Genomic DNA, 21,529 nt, shown 5'->3' on the forward strand with positions numbered 1-21,529 from the left:
AAGGTAGGACATGACGGCTAGAGGCTTGGGGTGTTTCCGTGGTGATAAAGACTGACTATGGTCATTGCTGCATGCATCTGTGAATATGTTTAATGCCACTGAATGGTATACTTTAAAGGGTAGAATTGTATGGTATGTGAATTATATCTCAATAAATGGTTAAAATAAAAGAGGAAGGGAGAGTCCCATTTAGATTCTGGGTCTAAGGCACGTGGTACGGGCCAGCTCACCATCTCTGCACGAGGGGTCAGGAACACTAGCCAAGTTAGCAATGAAGGGGCCGCTGCTCTCTTTTTCTATTGTTCTTTATTTCTTCCAGGTGGGTGGCCATGATTCAGGCAGAATTGGGCATCTGCGTGTAAGCTGACAGTGAGACCATTTTAAGGCCATCAAAACCTCACCTAATACCTACAGTGTGTGTGAATCTCTACACAGTATGCTGAAAGACAGAAGCCAGAGTCAAAAGACCCTATTCTGCACAAGAATAGGACCAGGCAAAACTAACCTACGATGAAAACATTAATCCGGTCAGTGGATGCCTCTTGGGCTTCGGGAGTAAGGGACTGACTGGGAAAGTGCACGAAGGAACTTTCTAGGGTATTGGAAATGCTTTGTATGCTGGTGGGGGGGTTGAGTTAACACAAGTTTTTGCATCTGTAAAAACTCAGGGAATGATACACTTAAAGATTTATACGTTTCAGCGTATGGAATTTTACTTCAAAAAAAAAAGACGCATAAACAATGCTGACCCCTGCTGTGTACAGTGTTGCACGTTAAGGTGTTTGGAGGGAGGCTGTAATGATGGCTGTAATTCACTTTGACTTGTACTAAAATAAGATGGATTGATAGATACATAATAAAACAAATGTAAAAAAATGTTAACAATTGTAGAAACTAGGTGATAGGTTTTATGTAAAACTTCCACTTTTCTGTGTGCTTGGCCTTTTTAAAATTATTATTTTAAAAAATTTTTTAAATGTTTTATTTCTGACAGAGAGAGAGGCAGTGTGAACAGGGGAGGGTCAGAGAGAGAAGGAGACACAGAATTCGAAGCAGGCTCCAGGCTCTGAGCTGTCAGCACAGAGCCCAACGCGGGGCTTAACCCATGAACCGGGAGATCATGACCTGAGCTGAAGTCGGACGCTTAACCGACTGAGCCACCCAGGTGCCCCAAAATTATTATTAAAGGAAATGGCATGAACTGCAAGCAAACTGAAATCTTAGCCTGATTTCTAGTAGATGCCTAGAACAGCATGATGAAAACTAGGGACCTCTCCTCAGAGGCACACATTCCAAAAGAAACAAAAGTTTGCCCACCCTGGACCTCCTAAAGCCCACTTATGGGCCCCCAATACATCCAAACAGTTAATGACTTAATGGCTTTCCAGATGTAGATGGTGGGCAAGGAGTGGAAGTCAACTGGGAGAATTTTAGGAAAATATCAGTGAGAGAATAATGGTGCAGTTATAACTGAAAACTGACATACTGTAACTATATGATCATGTTTCTGTTACTGATTTTAGTTGTTTCTTTATCTGGCAGCCCCGTTCCTCATTTAGCATCCAATTAATAAAGCTGCTATTGACAGGCTGCCTCAATGTTTTCATTTGGCTTAGTTCTGACAATCGGGGGTTTTATTTTGAGAGAAAGAGAAAGAGTGTGAAACTGGAGAAGGGGCAGAGAGAGACAGAGAGAGAGAGAGAGAGAGAGACAGAGAGTGAGAGAGAATCCCAAACAGGCTCCATACTGTCAGTGCAGAGCTGTTGCGAAGCTCAAACCCACAAACCATGAGATCATGACCTGAGCTGAAGTCAGAAGCTTAACTGACTGAGCCCCCAGACACCCGACAGTCAAGGGTTCTTAGCCTAATCATGGTTTCTTTACAAATCTTGACGACCAAAGAGTAAGCACAGATGGAGTGTCCAGACTTATCCCCACGATGTGCTAACAGACTCAAGACAGGGCAGTGGGAATCAGTTAGGCACAGAATATGTTGACAAAGGAAAGGCCAAGGAATTAAGATGTCCCTCCAGTTTGGTTGGTCAGGCACGGGGGTCATGGCTTTTTGGCTGATTTGACTTTTAAAGTTTGCTGGGCACCCTTCATAAGGCTGTTCTCAAGAGAAACAAAGATACCCATGATTCCCCAAATGAAATGTCTTAGAGGAAAGTAAAGATATCAGGAGGTTTAGCAGTTAGATCAGTAAACTCCCTAGACTCCATCTTTTTTAATGTTTATTTTTGAGAGAGAGAGAGAGAGAGAGAGAAAGAGGCAAAGTATGAGTGGGGGGGAGGGGCACAGAGAGAACGAGGGAGACACAGAATCCGAAGCAGGCTCTAGGCTCTGAGCTGTCAGCACAGGACTCAATGCGGGGCTCGAACCCACAGACCATGAGATCATGACCTGAGCTGGACTCCAATGCTTAACAGACTGAGCCGCCCAGGTGCCCCTGCTCAGTTTCATGATCAGAATTAGGAAGGATTTATACTGGGCACACAGTCTTAATATTTCCTATCTACCTCGTCTTCCCAGACACTATGTTTAGCTTCTCCACATATGTCACCCCGTTTGAACCTAGGCCACAAGTCTCTTGTTGCTGTCATTCCCACCTTACATATAAGGAAACCGAGGTACAAGGTTACATGGCTCCTCAGAGATCACGGGCCATGAAGGTCTCTCTCTCTGACTTTCAAATCCAGGTCTCCTTTCTCAGAGTCTGGCACCCCGTCAACTGTTCCTTCCACTGTTTTTTTTTTTTTTTTTTTTTTAATATTTTTTATTTATTTCTAGGAGAGAGAGAGAGAGACAGCGTGAGCAGGGGAGGGTCAGAGAGAGAAGGAGTCACAGACTGAAACAGGCTCCAGGCTCTGAGCTGGCAGTCAGCACAGAGCCCGACGCGGGGCTCGAACCCACGAACCGCGAGATCATGACCTAAGCGAAAGTCGGACGCTCAACCGACCAAGCCACCCAGGCGCCCCATTCCTGCAACTGTTTTGGTGGTTGGGGCAGGCTTGTGCATAAGCATTTAGGAAATGCACTGAATTTTCCTCCAAAGGACGCTCCTGCGTCAGCAGCCACCACCGCCACACAGGAAGCAGTGAGAACCTTCAGGGAGTGTGAACCTGGCTCTCCTGAAGCTGGCTGCTGCCCTTCCGGGATGATCTCTTTCTGCCTTTGTCGTTCTCAGAAACCAGCAGCCTGACAAGGAACAGAAGGGACGTTCTAGGGGTGCCTGGGTGGCTCAATCGGTTAAGTGTCTGACCAGCTCACATCATGATCTCAAGGTTCGTGGGTTTGAGCCCCACATCGGGCTCTGTGGTGACAGCCTGGAGCCTGCTTCAACTTCTGGGCCTCCTTCCCTGTCTGTCCCTCCTCTGCTCACAGTCTGTCTCTCTTGCTCTCTCAACAATAAATACATATTTAAAAACATAAAGAAAAAAAAAGAAGGGACCCTCCGGGGAAGCAGACGAGAAGCTCTGACTTACCCCACTCCAGGGATATCGTGAGCCTCTACGCTGCGGGGAGTGAGGCAGCATTTTCTGAGGGGGGTCTTCCTGGTGTGGGGTGAGGCCTGCTGGGCGAGCCCCGTGGCTGCTGCCTCGCCTGCCCAGCAAGACTGTTCTCTGTGTCCCTCCTCCCACTCTCAGGGCCCACGGCAGCCTTCCACCCCCCAGGCTGAGGGGCCGCGGGGAGACTCAGCACGCGCAGGGTGACTGGCCGAGACCTCAGCCCCCAGGAGGGCGGGCTGCGGGGTTCTCAGAAGGCATGGGGCCCCCCTCCTGCAGACACATCCGCCTCCCCCGGCTGCAGTCCCCACACATCTTACTTAATTCTGAAAAGTCAGTCTATCTCGTCGGACAAGAGATGTCTTCCCCCAGTGGAAGAAGAGAGACTGAGGGCGAGATCTGGAACAAGAGGGAGCTACACACACACGCGCGCGTGCGCACACACACACACGCACACATGCACACGCAGAAATAAAGCAACAGATGGAGACAGCAAGAAGGGAGAGGGAGAGCCGGAGGCAGCAGGACAGGAGACAGAAAAGAAGGAAAGAGAAGCGCAAGTCGCTGTCAACACGCACACGGTGGCAGCCTTCACATCTCCCGGCAAAGGCTCTGCAGGGCAGCGTCCTCAGCTCAGGACGGCTCTGGCCTCTGCGGATTCTGGCAGAGCTGAGCGTTACACCCAGATCTGCTCCTCCACAGCCGTGGCTCAGGCCTGACTCGTGAGCTCCCTCGTGGGCCACAGAGATTGGTCCTTGGCTGGGTACGTGCCTCAAGGCAGTCTGATGAGACTCTACCCAGGAGCTTTCTTGGGACCATGATGAAAAGGAAGCTCTTTTCTACTGGGACTTTGGATGAAAGCACAGTGAAAGCCTGGAAATGCCAAAGACCACCACCCAGGGAGATCCTACGTGAGAACGAAGCCAACACACAGGGAAGCAGAACAGGAAGATGGAGACAAACTCCTAGGAAGACCAACTAAGCTCCTGGATCCAGCCATGCCTGAAGCTATACCTAACCTGGGATTTTTCAGGTGTATGATCTGAGGCCTTTAACGCTTAAGGCACTTTGACTTGGAGTATCTGTCGTTAGCAAGTGCAGCAGCCCTACTAGCATGTGAAAACCTCCCTATCAGTCTTGCGGGGTCTTTTACCAGCTCCCAGAAACCACACCTGAGAACATACCAGCTCTCCTGGCAACAGGGCCTGGGACTGTCCCAAAGGGAAACGCAGAAGCCCAGAAGAAAGCTGCTAAATAACGATTTTTAAAAAGTAAAACCATCAGCGGGAGAAAGGAGGGCTACGCTTGGTCTACACAGGATTATGTTATGACTTTCATGGGCCCCAAGAACTTTTGCTTCTTGCCTGGGTCCCTTCCTCCATGTAAAAAAAAAAGTTAAAAATTATATTTTATAACTGCATTGGTACAAAGATGAATACAATCCAGACTGGATCATATTCCTTTTTTCTCACTATTTTAAATGACACCAAAACATTTTCAGGGGTCCTTAAATGTACCATGGGCCCGGGCTCTGTGTCTGTTCTATCTAATGGGTTCACTGGCACTGGGCCCGTATTATCCCAATGCTTGTCTACACGGTTCAGTTTCCCCAACTCTCTTCTCCTTCTCTAGAAGGGGTGGAGTGTCCAACGAGTCCCTCAAAGCCCAGGCCAGCCTTTCCCTGTCTCCCTCCAGCACTTCCCTGGGTCATCACTGCTCAGCTTCATCTTTGAGGCGCCCCCACACTGGGGACACAGCTGTCACTGGGCATAATTTCTGTGTGTCATGGGGAGCTGCCCCCAACGTGGTAACGAGACTGGGAGCTCCTCAATGACTCACGTGTCCTTCACTGAAGTACCTCAAGTGCCAGCACAGATCCCTGGCTGGGGACGGACAGGGGACAACGCATGCTTCCTACGCAGCAAACTCTTGTCACTTAGGATTTACATTCGGGCCAGGCAGGACACAGAAAGGGAGGAGACAGGCCGGCAGGAGCGTGGTGACGGGGGTGGCCCTGTCTCCGGTGTCTTTCTGGGCCGCCCTCTATTCTGGAGGACAGGGTGCTGGCTGGCAAAGCTGGAGCGGGTGTGCGGGCCAGCCCAGCGGTTGCGCAGGCCCGAGTCGGCATGCAAGGCCCCGGGTGAGTTCCTTGGCCCCAGAGTCCCCCTCACTCACCTTCGTCACTGGTGTGAGGCTCCGTGCCATTGTCATGGTCAACTTCATCGATAGTCCCTGGCTCGCTATGTGGACTGTCACTGCAAGGAAACACGGGAAGGGGACTCGTTGGGCTTTGCACCCTCACACAGTCCTCAGCTTCCTGCAAGTGCCGCCCAGCCCAGCTCTGCACTTGACCCAGGTCAGCCGCGAGCCTGCGCTGTCTTGTCGTATCCCTCTGACCACCCACAGACACTCCTAATAGAAAACCACTCCCAGCCCCCTCAATGGAAAGCCATCCCGAGTAACCTCCCCCTGCTCCCCCCAGCCCTGGAATTTGCTGGGCTGCCAATTCCTAGGCGTCCTGTAAGACCCAGAGGGCACCGTAAAACCCTGGCATTTATCCTGAGAAGGACCACGGGCCAGAACAGAAAGGGATTATGGAAGTGCCGCGAGACATTCCCCGAGCCTCCTTCCGGGTCTCACAGAGGAGGTGACGCACTGAGCGAGCTGGAGGGAAGCTCCCAAGGAGCAGGGCTCTCCGGGTGCCTCACAATGCTGTGTGCACAAGCCCAGCCCAGGCAGTACAAGCAGGCTGGCAGCCGTGACGGGCATGGGGATGGGTGGCCTGAATCCAGGCCGGTCGGATCTGGGTATTAATGCACCGGGAGAACTTCGCCAGCTGCTACCCCTTGCTAGATTATAAGCTTCTTCAGGCCACAGTTTATTCACCTAGTCAGTTTTTTTTGACTGAGCCATTGATGGAGTCCTAATATATGCCAGGCACTGTGGGAGGTAGGAGAGACGCACTGATGGGGAAGGTGGACACAGACTCTGCCCTCGTGGGCCAGGAAATAAAACTGCTACAAGCCAAAATGTGTTATGTAGGAACAAATGAGCAGAGACAAGAACAGCTGAGGGGACCTGCATAGGGTGGTCAGGGAGGGCTTCTCAGAGGAGGTGACATTTGCAATGCCATTTGAAAGAACATGAGCTTCATTATGAAAATTCTCCATTGCCTCCTGGATAATAAGGTCCAGACTTGGCACACTGGCTTGTTTAAGACCTTTCATAACCTGGCTCCTGCTGGCCTGTGAAGCATTCTCCCTCACCATTCCCTTGACACAGGCAACACTCTGGCCACACGGAACCACCGTCCATTGTACGGAACGCTCCAAGTCCAGAACATTCTTTGCCCACTCCTCACCTGGCTGACTCCAGTCCATCCCACCTCAGTTAAGTTTCCTCCAGGAAGCCCTTCCTGACCTCGCTACATCGGCTCAAGGAGCCTCACTTCTGGAGCTGCCGGTTTCCTCCTCCACCAAAGCTCCCTGCATCAGGGGTTAATCCTGCTCGGGTTACATCCCTGCCCCCCTGCCCAGGGCCTGGCCCAGGGCAGACACTCGGCAACCATTTGTCTAACTGAATGAATGAACGTTGTCCACTCCAAGGAGACCCTCGGCCAAATCCCCCCTTTTGGCTTTGCAAATGCTTCCAACGTAATAGTTTTCCTTCCTCATGAGACACAAATGAGATTGAGGAAAGTGTGGTTATTGGATATTGTTCTTCGGTAAGTACAACCGATCTTGAGGACCCTTCCCAGAACACAAATTATATTATACTGCGGCAAGAAAAGAGAAGTGGTAACGATGGCAAACGCTGCGTGAAAAGCTTTCTTTGTCCAGAAAGTGTGCTTGCTGGCTGTTTAATGTCTCTGTTACGGAAGGAACGGGGACAGACTTGCTCCCGGAGCCTCACAGAAAGCCTACTCCAGGGCTGTGACTGCAAGCCAGCCGGGCCCACATTTCTATGGGGGACGGGGAGGAAACAAAGGGGCCGGAGTGTCTCTTCTTTGAAGTGAGTCAAGAGTTCAGGAACGCTTTGATAACCCAGAGACAAACTCCCCTGTGGGCCCCTAGCGGAAAGCAGTGTGGGTAACACCTAATATACAGCTGTGCGTCGTCCGGGATTGAGAATAAAGAATGAATAGGAACCCTCTGACGGGTCTCTGTCAGGTGGGGTTCTGTTCTCCTGTCCCCTCCACATGTAAAAAAAAAACGTCCTTTCTTCGCCACGTTTTACGGTCTTAGTCTGGGGAAGGTGGTCTGCCCTGATTTTGATTAGGTTCTAAATTTTTCTCCCAAGACCTTGTGTGGTACCAGGGACACACAGGTACCCACTGTCAAGTGCTGACCTGGCCCGGAGCTCTCAAAGAATGTGAACTCACTTTGTCTGGAAAATGTGACCTCACTTTGTCTGGAAAAGGGAAATTGTTTCTCAAGAGGCTGAGGCGGGGATTACTATCCAGTCCCCTGCTGCCTCCGAAGGGCTTGAGACACATCTGGCCCTTGACAGCTTTGCATCTTCTAACTAATGGGATTAGCTCACCAGACCCATGCCTCAGCAAGGGGATATACTTCTTGGATTTATTTTGGGACACTTGAGAAAGAGAAGGTCTTTTTCCACTGGGGATGCTGAGAGAATGTTCTCGTAAATCTGGAGTTACCATATGCCTTCCTGAAGCCACCAACGGAGAGGCTGCCTGAGAATGAAGCCAATGCAGAAGAAAGCAGAGCCAGGGGCTGCGGGTTACAGGATGAATTCCTGATAATAACAGTTGAACCCCTGGATCCAGCTATACCTGAAGTCGTAATCCTAGACTTTTTAGTTAAGTAAACCAATAGATTCCCACTTAGCTTAGCCCAGTTTGAGTTGTAGCTCTGTCTCTTTCAAACCGAGAGAGTCCTGGCTGATGTAACTATGTCTTGTATAAAGCTGCAGCAAAGCTCAAATGAGGAAATGCATATGGGAGTACAGACAATAAAGCAGTAAGAAAATCGAAGGGTTTCTTACTGTTCCTGTCAACCGCAAAAACAACAGCGACGGTGATAATAATAATATTAAGAGGAATGGAATCTTACCAATATTCTTCCCCTCCAGCCATGCATTTTTCATACACAGGTCCCTCTAGCTCCCGGGGGCTGGGGAAGATGGCTTCATGATGGATGATGATGGTTTTGATGACTTCATTGACGTGTGCCTGGCAGGATACGGGGTCCTGCCCGTCAGGGATGTGCATGAGGGTGGGCCCGAAGCAGATGGCCAGGTTGTAGGGGTCCATCATGTTCTCGTCGCTATACTGCGAGAGGCTACAAGAAAGGAGGTACTCACAAGTCACCCGAGAAAGGTGAATCTTCCCCCCTGTGGGTTCTGTCTTTTGAGGGCTCTACTCAACTCCAGGAGGGTTCCATGTTCTGTTTTGCACCTGCAGAAGCCTCAGGACACCCCCTCCCAAAGGAGGCCAGAGCTGAGGCAAAGAGGGCCCCCCCCCACCCCCCGGCCNATGACCACTAGGACCACGCGGGGAAGGGTGATGAGGATTTGCTGGATCTGGTGCACCCTCTCAGCCGGGTTCTCCAGTTCTGTAACATAAAGGGGGCTTTTCAGGCTGTCTTTCGTCCTCAGAGAGCCAAGTACAACCAACATTTGCTCCTCAATCAGTCCACGTGGTTCTGGGGATTGATAGGTGACCCTGACGTGGCCACACAGGGCAAGAATGTGAGTCAGTACATTCCCTTTTTTTAATTTGTTTTTATTTTTTTAATGTTTTTAATGTTTTATTTATTTTTAGGAGAGAGAGAGACAGACAGCGTGAGCAGGGGAGGGTCAGAGAGAGAGGGAATCACAGAATGAAACAGGCTCCAGGCTCTGAGCTGGCAGTCAGCACAGAGCCCAACGCGGGGCTCGAACCCACGAACCGCGAGATCATGACCTAAGCGAAAGTCGGACGCTTAACCGACTAAGCCACCCAGGCGCCCCAGTACATTCCCTTTTATGAACGACGCCGGTGTAGGCTGAGTTTCTGTCACCTGACGCCTGCGAAACACAGGCACGGTGCAAAGTAGGCTGGAAATGAGGGTCGACTAAATAACCAACTCGAGAGCTATGTATTGGCCAACGGGCCTCGCAGATGCTTGCGATCGGACCGCCCACCCCCGTCTTCAGGTCAGTCCTAGGCAGAGACATTGGTATTTGTATCAGTCAGGCCAGGGGTGGGAGCAGCAAATTGGGCGTGGTAGAGAGAAGTGCTGTGTGGGTTTGCCTGGTGGAGAGGGTGTGCAGGGGGAAAGCTGGCCTGGAGGGTGAGCACCAGAGCTCCGACGTTTGTCTGCAGGGCCAGTGCGCAAGCCTATGCCAGGTTCTTTCTCAGAAAACATGTTTTTCTCACACAGCCCCTCTCTGCAGCCTCCACACCTGTCAGCACGTTCCTTTTAAAGTGCAACCTCTCTTAGGGCGCCTGGGTGGCTCAGTCAGTTAACCGTCCGGCTCTTGGTTTTGGCTCCGGTCATGATCTCACGGTCTGTGAGTTCAAGTCGTGCCTCGCGCTCTTCACTGACAGCACGGAGCCTGCTTGGGATTCCGTCTCTCTCTCGTTGCCCCTCCCCTGCTCACACACACTCTCTCAAAATAAATAAATAAACTTGAAAAAAAAATAAAATGCGACTTCTCTGGTTTTTCCTCTGTACCCCAGGCTTTTCACCATGGGGCTTGAGCGAACCTCGCCTGTCTCACCTCTCAGCTGCTACCCCTTCCTGGAGTATCTGAAGATGATACAGAGCCATGTTTCTCAAATGAGGTGGTAGTGCACACTTCTAGACATTTACGATTCTATGGGGCATCCTTGGGGGTTGTCACAGTGACTGCAGGGTGCATTTCGGATCCAGGGGCCAAGGCGTCAAGTGTCCTGAATGTATGGGACACACAGCAAGGCACTGCACTCCCCTAAATACCAATAGTGTCCCCCCTGAGAACCCCTGGCTAGGCTGCCCTATCCACCATCTCCCTCTCACAGAGGGCCTTCCTGCCTCTGGGCCTTTGTACGCACTGGTGGTCTCTCTACTCTGCCCAGCACACTCTAGCCTACCTTCAGAGTCTGGCACTGAGAAGCCGTGGCCAAGCCCCCCACAGAACTAAGAGTTTCTGGACCTTTATTGATTCCATTGCCCTCGATCCAGGCTGCTCCGTGTCCTTAGCTTCAGTCATCACCGCCCCAGTACCACCTCCACTTAAATACATTTTTTTCTTAAATCCACTTATTTAAAAAGGAAAGTTTACCTCCCTCTGTAAATGGGAAACCAGGAACACTTGCTATAATTAGGAGGTAGCATAAAAATAGACAATGAAAGCAAAACAAATTACTAAATTACAGGTAGGCATCGTACTGTACAAACATGTCAGACGGAGGCCCCCTCTCTGTGTTTAGAAGGGAGACGGACCTCTGGAATTTTCTCCTTGAATTTTCTCCTTGAAGTAATCACAGCGTTTGGGAGGGAAATGAGAAGGGATTTCTTTTTCCACAGTGTGATGTGAGGTGCGATCCATGGTATGTGATGTTCTGAGCTTGTACCAGAGGTGAACCACCTTGTCTGCTCAGGGCTCTGCTCAGGAACTAGACTAATGTGGCTTCTGGAAACACTAGCTGAGCATGTGACATGGGGCTCAGACTGGGCTGGGCCCTTGTGGCCTGGAATGAATTTCTTTCTTTCTTTCCTTGCTTTCTTTCTTTTTTTGAGAGAGGGAGAGGGATGAAGGGAGAGAGAGGGTCAGGAAGAGGGAGTGAGAGGGAGAGGGAGGGAGGTGGGGAGAGCGAGCAAGCAAGCACATAGATGCAAGCAGGAGAGGGTTAGAGGGAAAGAGGAGAGAGAGAGAATCTTAAGCAGGCTCCACGCCCCGTGCAGAGCCCAGCTCAGGGCTCAGTCTCAACTGACTGAGCCACCCGGGTGCCCCCGTGGTCTGGAATTTTTGAGGGTGATTTACAGCTAGAAGTGGATCTGAAAAGATGAGCAGGAGGTAGTGTGGAGGGTGGAAGGGCAGAGGAAGGCTCTTTTACATCAGGCAGGTAAGAGGCTTGAAGCCTCCAGCCCCCAGGGGCCCTTTCCTGGCTGCAAATCTCTCTCAGAGCACTGTGAGAAGTATCGCTCATAACACTGGGTGTGGGGCAATTTTCCGTAAATCAATTAAAGAGTTTATTCTGAAACACTAAGATTTCCATATTGTAATATTTAAAAGTTTATGTTTAAAAATTCCCAAAGTGTTGCCTTGGGTTTGGCCATCTTACAGTCAAGGTGCCTTTACTTCAGCCCCCTAGATTGGGCTCTCGCCTTCATCCATAGAAATACCTGTCAAGATATGGCTCGTGACTTTGGAAGAAGCCCACAGTCAACTTATTTTCACCATTTTCCTTGTATGTCATTGGGCTGGCCTGACTCCCAAGCCCTCTGTGGGTCCCCATCACCCAAGGGGAAAGGCTCCAAATCCTTGCAAGGTCTCACCTCTCTTGCTCTGTTTTACCCTCCAGCCTCTTGCACCATATGCACCGGCTGGGACACCCTTCCGCTGGTCCCATTGGTCTGTGTCCCCCCAAACTCGTCCCAGGATACTCTGTCTGCTCCTCCTGGAAGGCTCTGCTCACATCCCTCCCTCAGCTGCGATCTGCAAAACCAAGCCTTCCTCTGCCTCTTCTCTAAGCGCCATTCATACCCAGGGCTGTACCATGCCATTTTCCAGTATCCTGTTATCTCTACAACTAGCTTTTAAGTTCTATGTGAACAACGACCATACTGCTTCTTTGGTAGCACCCCCCTCCCTTCACAGCGATGAGCCCATAGTACAACTTCAATAAAGATATGTCACAGAGTGCGGGTCATTCCACCATTCCACCTGGGAAATACTTACTAATAGTAGATATCAAATCTTGAAACCTTTCCTTAGGAAAGAGTGGATTTTCCAGTCCTCGGAAATACAGTTTTAAAACACCAGCAACTGAATTGATATCACGTTCATTTTGATCATCCACAAGGGGATCTTCACCTGAGAAGAAACAGTAGGTGATGACTCAGCTGGGTAAGGGGGGGGGGCCTGTGCTGATGGCAGGAGGGATGGCCTGGCCCAGCCCTTCTCCCTGTAACTAGTTTTGAAAATATTAAAATCTATGGAAATACTGTAAAACTAAAACACTGAGCATCCGTCACCACTCACACTCATTAACTTACACTCATCTTCGGCCATATCTGCGTGCTTTCTTTACTTGTATTTATTATTTCTCGATGATTTGAGGGTATTTTGTAGACATCATAACACATCACTGCTAAATACTTCAATCCATTTCTCCTAAGAATAAGGATATTCTCCTACATAACCACACGGTATCATGACATCTAAGAAAAAATTAACAATGGTTCCAAAACACCATCTCATGTACATTCAGACATTCCCAATTTCCCCATGTCTTTCATAGATTTTTTTCAAGAGCTAAGATCTAATCAACATTCCCACAATTCATTTGGTTGTTATGACTCCTTAGTCTTATGTTTATTTTATTTATTTATTCATTTTTGGGGGTGGGGGGAGGCAGAGGGAGAAGGAGAGAGAGAATCTTAAGCAGGCTCCATGCCCAGCATGGACATAGGGCTTGATCTCACAACCATGAAATCATAACCTGCACCAAAATCAAGAGTCAGACACTTAACCAACGAAGCCACCTGGTGCCCCACCTTAGTCTTTTGAATGTAAAAGAGACCTCAATATGTTTTTTTGTCGTAGCTTTTTTAGAATATTGCCCCTTCTGAAGAGTCTAGGCCAGTTGCCTTATAGGATGCCTCCCACCCTGGATTTGTCTTACTGTCTCCTCAAGATTTGATTTAAGTTAAACATTTTTGGCAAAAATCGTACATGAGTGTTGTAGACACCTGATTGTATCCAGAGGCACATAATATCAGCCTGTCTTGCTACTGGTGGTACTAAGTGTGATCAGTGGATTGAGTGACCTCTAGATTTCTGCACTGCAAAGGTTTACTTTCCTTTTGTAAAAATAAGTATAGAATATAAACTATATTTGAAGTAGACAAGTGATCTATGTACATGTCATTGTGCTCAACATGTTTCACCTACTGGTGTTAACACGTTAACATCCACTGATGATTTTTGCCTGAATCAATTATTATCCTGCGGTTGCAAAATGGTGATTTTCTAATTTCTTCTACATTTATTAGCTGGCATTCTTCCATAAAGAAGAGGTTTCCCCATGTTCACTTACTCTTCTACTTATTATTGTTATTATTTAGCATCTTTAAGGGATTGTTTTGGTAATTTCTAATTCAATGTGTCATAATCCATTATTATCACTATTCTCTGGAATGCTCAGATTGTCTCTAATTTTGCCAGGGACAAATGTCCTTTATATGTGACCTCCACTGAGCACTTCCTTGCTTTATGGCACAAAAGATGTCCACTGATCACCTTGTACCTTCCTTGACCCAGATCTGGAATCAAACATTGCTCCAAGGAGATCTGTTTGCTTTTCGTAGGGAATGGTAATTAGAAACCAAGATCTAAGCTCCAGGTGTGCTCATTGGTAACGGAGTGCTACAGAGAGCTGCTAAACCTTTTCAGGAGATAGAGCAAGACTACATATCATTTTTTCATGAGTTCACATAGTTATTTCCAATTCATATTTAACATACAATTTTATCTTTGCCTTACTTTATTTTATATTTGCACTTCATTTTTCTTAGTGAAAATTTTGGTTCTGAATAACATTAACATTGTATCTGCTTTATTCTACAATATACATAACACAGTTTGGAAATTTGAATAGCAACATCACCACTATAAAATTTAAGATTTCTTTGCAGGGTTTTTTTTTTTTTTTGAGGGGGGTAGATTTAGTTCTAAGAATGTATCCCACTAAAGACGTATGGTCAGAAGACAGAAAGTAGATTAGTGCTTGCCTACTGTGGGGGGCTGAGATATAGGCGGTATAGCAAGTGACTACAAATGGGGACACGGTTCCTTTTGAGAATGATGAAAATTTCTGATATTGAATTAGGGTGATGATCATACATCTCTGTAAATACACTAAAATGACTAATGTGTGCACTTTAAAAATGGGTGAGCTTTATGGTATCTAACTCAATAAAGCTGTTAAAAATGTATGACCAGCGCATATGTCCAAAAGTTACTCTTTGTGTGATGATCAATTCGATACACAGCTTGTTTCTACTTCTATTCAATTTCAGGGATTGATTTTTTTTTTTTAGAAATCCTTTTTTTAAAAAATGTGTAATTTTGAAAATATAAAGCATTTAAATTGTCCAAAAGCCAAAAACACACGAAAAGTTGCATGCAGACAAGTCCTACTCTTATCCTTCTTCCCTCCATACCTTACATTTGACCATTTTCATTAGTTGCTGGTTTGCCCTCTTAAGTAAATAACATACATACGAATTTATTATTTCCCTTCACTTTTTCCACAAATGTAAGCAGTATACAATATTGCTGCATACACTTGTTTCTTTGCTTCACAATAAACACTACAAATCCCTCCATATCAGTTCATAGAGATCCTCCTGATTCTTCTTTTTAAAAAAAAAATTTTTTTTATGTTTTATTTATTTCTAGGAGAGAGAGAGAGAGACAGCGAGAGCAGGGGAGGGTCAGAGAGAGAGGGAGTCACAGACTGAAACAGGCTCCAGGCTCCGAGCTGGCAGTCAGCACAGAGCCCGACGCGGGGCCCGAACCCACGAACCGCGAGATCATGACCTGAGCGAAAGTCGGACGCTTAACCGACTAAGCCACCCAGGCGCCCCTCTTCTTTTTTTTTTAAACGGCTGCAAAGTACTCTATTTCATGGATCGACCATGATTTAGTCAGCCAATCTCCCATGACGTGTGGCTTCTTTCCAACCTTTCATTATTACAAATAATGCCTCCACAAATAGCCTTGTGCAGGTGTTTTTGTATTTGTGGAGGTGTGTCTCTGGTCATGTCCTAGAAGTGGGATTGTGGGTCAAAGAGCATATGTATACATAGTTTCATTAGATAGAGACAAATTCTCTCCCCACTGGGCCTGCACTATACTCCTACTTGGCAACACAGGACAATGCTTCTTTTCCACAGTCCTGCCCATGGAGTGCTGTCAAATCTTTCAAATTTTTGCCACTTGGACAGGGGACAGTGATATTTCAGAAGGGCAGCACTTTTCTATTTAATCAAGGGCTGCTCAGCTAGATCACCCCGAGTTTCCACGAGAGGAGATGAAAGGGAGCGTGGAGCAATCTAACAGCTCTCTGAAGGTGCTGACAGATGTCTGCACAGCGAGCTTTTCCTCCTTCTCCCAGAGCAGCCCACAGACTGTTCTAAGATTGGCAAGCAGTGAGGAGCAGAGCTGGAAATGCATACTTGGATCCCTTTTCTCCACCTCCATAGAAAAAGAATGCATGTCACTGCCAAGGCCTCAGCCAGCCCCAACATGCTGTAGTGCAAATTAGAGAGACCCCGCCCGCTTCCTTCCTGAGCCAGGTCTTGTGGCTTACAGAGCATGAGCCAGAGTTCAGCTCCCACCTGCCCTCCTTGCCTGGGCTCCCGTGCGTGGTGCCCAGCCTGACTGACTGTATATGGTGGCAGAGACACCAATGTTCCGTCGGTCAGCTACCCCCACAGGAGGAGAGAAGAACTCCTTGCAGGGAAGGAAGAGAGGAAAACATAAAAAATCAGTGCCTATACTGACAAAGCACTTCTCAAGTGAGAAGCACATTCACACACGTGATCTCTCTTAGTCCTCACGACAGCACTGCATGGCACGGGGAAGGCATGGTTCCAACACTACCATTCTCTCCTGCAAGAAAGCTGAGGGCCCAACAAGCGAAGCGATTTGCCCACATTCACACAGTGAGAACAGACCCTGGCAGCCCCAGGTCTCGTAGTAATGCCTGGGAGACGTTCTCCTTTTTACCACTGGTTTTCAAGCTGATCTGTCTGCTTGCAGGCCTGTCTTCCTCTCTCCCTCCCTCCCTCCTTAAAGGTAGGATCCTAGGGGCGTATGGGGGGCTCAGCTGGTTAAGTGGCTGACTTCAGCTCAGGTCATGATCTCGCCGTTGGTAGGTCTGAGCCCCGCGTTGCGCTCTTGGCTGACAGCTCGGAGCCTGAAGCCTGCTTCAAACTGTGTCTCCCCCTCTCTCTGCCCCTCCCCTGCTCATGCTCTGTCTCTCAAAGATGAATAAACATTCAAAAAATTTTTTAGAAAGAGGGTAGATTTTTCTTAGAAAATTTTTCTAAGAAAAAATTTCTCTGTTCAACATATAAAACAAAGCTGTCTTAGGGGCACCTGGGTGGCTCGGTCGAAGTGTCCAATTCGTGATTTCGGCTCAGGTCAGGATCTCACAGCTGATGGGACCGAGCCCCATGTCTGCCGGGCTCTGCGTTGACGGTGCGGAACCTGTTTGGGATTCTCTCCCTCCCCCACTCTCTGCCCCTCCTCCACTCATGCTCTCTCTCTCTCTCTCTCTCTCTCTCAAAAATATATAAATAAACTTAAAAAAATAAAAATAAACAAAACAAAGCTATCTTAGATGAGCTGGGAGGAGAGGTCTGCACCCCCTCCTCAGCCCCTCCGTTCCGCAGCTGCCCTTGAGGTCCCTGTGAAGAACCAGACAGGTTCAAATGAGCTCTTTCCCTATTATTTACCACATGTTACCCTGTGCTCTCATGATTCAAAAGCACATGGATTTTTCCTCCATATTGCATGTTAGCTCTCCTTGTCATGCACAATTAACATATGGACTTTATATATACACACCATATATGTACGTAACATGTGCGCACACACACACACACACACACACACACCATTTGCTCTTCCTCTTCCTCTCAGAAGGCCATAAAAGGAACCATCCAAATATCCTCTCTTCCTGGTGTAGGCCTTTGGCTTTCTACAAGGTGAGTCCATTCTGGTTCCAGAAATGACTCGAATTCCAGAGTTCAGGATGAATGGGATGGTTCACTGGAATGAGGGCTTCCTCCGGGAGGAGAATTATAGCTAAAATCCTAGGCAAGTCTGAGAGAAAGCTGCGCTCATGCTTGGCTAGCTAATGTCCCGGGGATGCTAGAAGTGTTACCCAACAGCCCTGCCTATGGCACTCTCGGCCAGGTCACCTGGGCATCGCCAGGCGCTTTACGGCAGGGCTGCACCCAGGGCAGAGCGCACACAGTGGGTGCTTAACAGACTCTGAGGAAACCTGCTGCCACACAGGGNCACAAGGGCATCTCTGTGGCCACAGGCCTTCCTAAGCCTGTGCTGAGGCTCCTCACCATGACAACCCCTCCCAGCGTCTCCCTCGGGCAGGAAACAGATCTCTGAAGGGCCACGTCTCAAATGTGTCCGACTCTACATGCCGTGACTTCAGCCTCAAATCCAAACCCTGTCCTGACCTGCACAGGCTGACAAGGCCATGGACTCCCCTTCCAGCCACCCCTCCAAATAAGGAGAGACCCCTGGCCGCCCCCTCATTGTTACCTGCAAAGGGGACAGTGGATTGGTTGGTGGGGGAGAAAACAGTTTGTCCAGGGAAACTGGCCTGAGACACAAGAGGCCAGCATGGCTCTCCGCGGCAGGGCTGCCACTTTCCTGCCTTTTTGTGGTATTTCCTCTTCATTTTGTCAGATTACAGAAAGATCACAAAACTTGAGTGATGAGTTTAAGGTTTGCTGACAGCAAAGAAGCACATCATTAGGGACACCTGGCTGGCTCAGTTGGTTAAGTGTCTGACTTGGTTAAGGTCATGATCTCACAGTTTGTGGGTTTGAGCCCCGCATCAGGCTCTGTGCTGACAGCTCAGAGCCTGGAGCCTAAGGATTCTGTGTCTCCCTCTCTCTCTGCCCCTACGCTGCTCATGCTTTGTCTCACTCTCTCTCTCAAAAATAAACATTTTAAAAAAATCATATCATTATCATCACCAGCTCGACTAAAACCCTGGCTGACTCATGTCAGAAGAAAAAGAAAGTGGGCTTAGGCATAATAAGCCAAGAATGATTTTCCTACATGTTGCCATTTTTCAGAATCTTAAAGAAAACAGATCTGTGCTCCTTTGAACAGCCTCATACAAGGAATGCAGGCAAAAACTTCACCCGAGAGAGAAAGAAGGGGGCCAAGGAAGAAAAAGACCTGGATCTCGAACAAATGGCAAAGGACAGGCACCCTGCAGGGACTAGGGGACTTGCATTTTAACAAATAAAACATAACAACGTGCTGGTTTTGAGAGGAAATTCAGTCACAAGTCAGAGTGTGTGGGACGGAGCAGTGGGGGCTAAGAGAAATACTGAACCACCCTAGGTTTGCCACCTGGTTGCCAGGGTGCAGAGAAAGTTTCAGGAGAGGCAGAGGTGACCCTGAGGGTCAGCTGGGCAAGGAGCCAAACCCAGGGCAGTTTGTTGGCGAACATGAAGAAACAGAAAAGAGTAAGTGGGAGATCTGGGCACTAGCCAGCCCAGAGAAGCCAGGAACTGACTTTTCTGAAAGAGACATTCCAGGAACTAATTTTTTTTTTTTTTTTTTTTTTTTTTTTTAAAAAANTTTTTTGTAGAATAAGCCATGGTTCATGATAAGCTTAGGTGGAGCAGAAAGCCCCAGCTGTCACAAGAATGAGATTCAGTTTGGAATGATGGAAAGAACTAGAGGAGCTGACTGCATATTTGAGGCAAAGGAAAAGCAGAAAACATTTTGGTAGCTGAGATTTGGATCAGGTGATCTCTGCCCAGTGGGGCGATCCAAGGCCTCTTCGGAACAGAGAAGTCTTAAACTGTACATCACCCCTGCAAGGCACCCAAGCAAGTGACAGAAGGCACTGACCTCAGAGAACCACATTCAAGAAGGAAAGAAAGCAGTGCTCTTGGGGTGGGGATAGGGCCAGGCTTCCTGGTACAAGAGAGTTGCTTACAGAACAGAGAGAAGCAGGGAAATTTGAGGCAGTGGCAGTCACCAGGCTGGAAGCAACGGGCAGTGAGTTCAGCCATGACACTCAAGGAATTCTGCGTGAGGGGAAGGGTCCAGGAGGATGGAACCAGCAAAGATTTCAGACCATGGTTCTGGTGATTTACAGTGAACACAGGACAGCAGGGGGTTTGGGGGAAATGGAAGAAACAAAACTTTGGATTGGGCTGTCCAGTGTTGTCAAGAGATGCTCCGAGAATGATGACTGACCCTCCCATCAGCGAGGCTGATGGGAGATACCTCTTGCTTTCTGGCCTTTGCATATGCTGTTCCCTTAGTCTGGAATGCACTTTCCCTGCTTTTTTAGGCTTTTACTCGTTAAGCCCCAGCTTGAGCTTTTCCTCCTCGAGGAAGACTTCTCTGGCTTTACTACCCCTCCCCGCCCCATCCAAGCTGGGCTAAGGGTTCCCATACCATCCAAAGCTTACTCTGTTGTCTGTTTGCTCAACTGGCTCCCTACTAGTCATGACTATCTTTTGTTCCTGTTGTGTTTCGAGGCCCTAGCCCACTCCCTAGCCCGGTGTAGGGCATGATGAATGCATGGTTTTTGGGAGGATGAATAAATGCATGAGTAGGAGCTTGGAACAGGGGCGTTCTGCGGCTTCCGGGTTCTAGGTGCCCGTGGTCCAGAAGCAGGCTCCAAAACAAGCTCCTCGGGACATTAGAAGGCTGCCGAGCACCACATCCAGCCAAACCCTGCTCTCTAAACCTGGTGTGAGGCCCAAGTGCCAAGGGCCCCAGAGGTCTGTGCTGGGGGCTACAGCAGTGTCTGGCTGGGGCGGACAGAGTGTTTCCTCTACTCGAGAGCTAGACCTCAGGATGGACTCAGGGGTTAGTATGCTTAAGAGGCAGCCCCTCTAGAGGAAGCCCAGCAATGAGTAGGGAGAATCCAGGCCTGGAGCCCAGGGACAGGCATGTTCAGAGCACAGCCAACAGGGACAAACCAAATACCTCCCAAGACTGTAGGAAGATTATGTAAAAGAAAGGATAAAAAAGTGTTTTGTAAACTGGGATGTGATATGTTACAGGAAAATGGGTTTGGGAATGGGGTTCTCAATTTTTGGGGGGCCAAAACACTGCATAAAAAACTAAGCATTAGACCAGACACATGAAAACCTGCTCAACATCACTCATCCTCAGGGAAATACAAATCAAAACCACCATGAGATACCACTTCACACCAGTCAGAGTGGCTAACATTAACAACTCAGGGAACAACAGATGTCGGCGAGGATGTGGAGAAAGGATCTCTTTTGCACGGCTGGTGGGAATGCAAACTGGCGCAGCCCCTCTGGAAAACAGTATGGAGGTTCCTCAAAAACTTAAAAATAGAACTACCCTATGACCCAGCAATTGCATGACTAGGTATTTATCCAAGGGATACAGGGGTGCTGTTTCAAAGGGGCACATTCACCTCAATGTTTATAGCAGTGCTATCAACAATAACTAAAGTATGGAAAGACCCCAAATGTCCATTGATGAATGAGTGGATAAAGAAGATGTGGCATATAGATATATACCACACCATTATATATATAATGGAGTATTACTCAGCAATCAAAAAGAATGAAATCTTGCTATTTGCAATGTAGATGGGACCAGAGGGTATTATGCTAAGCGAAATTAGTCAGAGAAAGGCAAGTATCATATGACTTCATTCATATGTGGAATTTAAGATACAAAACAAATGAACATAAAGGAAGGGAAGCAAAAATAATATAAAAACTGGGAGGGAAAGAGGACATCCAGATGGCCAACAGACACATGAAACGATACTCAGCGTCAATCAACATCAGGAAAATACAAACCAAAACCACACTGAGATACCACCTCACGCCAGTCAGAGTGGCTAAAATGAACAAATCAGGAGAGTATGGATGCTGGCAAAGATGGGGAGAATCGGGCACCCTCCTACACTGTTGGTGGGAATGTAAACTGGCNCGCTAACTAGCTTGGATGTAAATTAAAAAATAAAAATTAATTTAATTTAAGTTTTAAAAACCCAAGCATTAGGATATTCTAAAAGCCACTCAGTGTTACCTGTG

At 48.1% G+C, this 21,529-nt stretch overlaps 1 protein-coding gene across 1 annotated transcript in view; it reads right to left on the bottom strand.

The window, feature by feature from the left end:
- SRGAP3 (SLIT-ROBO Rho GTPase activating protein 3) overlaps positions 1–21,529 on the bottom strand; it is a 258,372-nt gene that overhangs the window by 14,761 nt on the left and 222,082 nt on the right. Inside the window, 4 exon segments of the mRNA XM_077751539.1 lie at positions 5,682–5,761; positions 8,582–8,826; positions 8,994–9,082; positions 12,396–12,530. Coding sequence (XP_077607665.1) covers positions 5,682–5,761; positions 8,582–8,826; positions 8,994–9,082; positions 12,396–12,530 — 549 coding nt within the window.

This window comes from Crocuta crocuta, unplaced genomic scaffold (genome assembly GCF_008692635.1).
Source record: "Crocuta crocuta isolate KB4526 unplaced genomic scaffold, BGI_CrCroc_1.0 scaffold69, whole genome shotgun sequence".
NCBI classification, from domain to species: domain Eukaryota; kingdom Metazoa; phylum Chordata; class Mammalia; order Carnivora; family Hyaenidae; genus Crocuta; species Crocuta crocuta.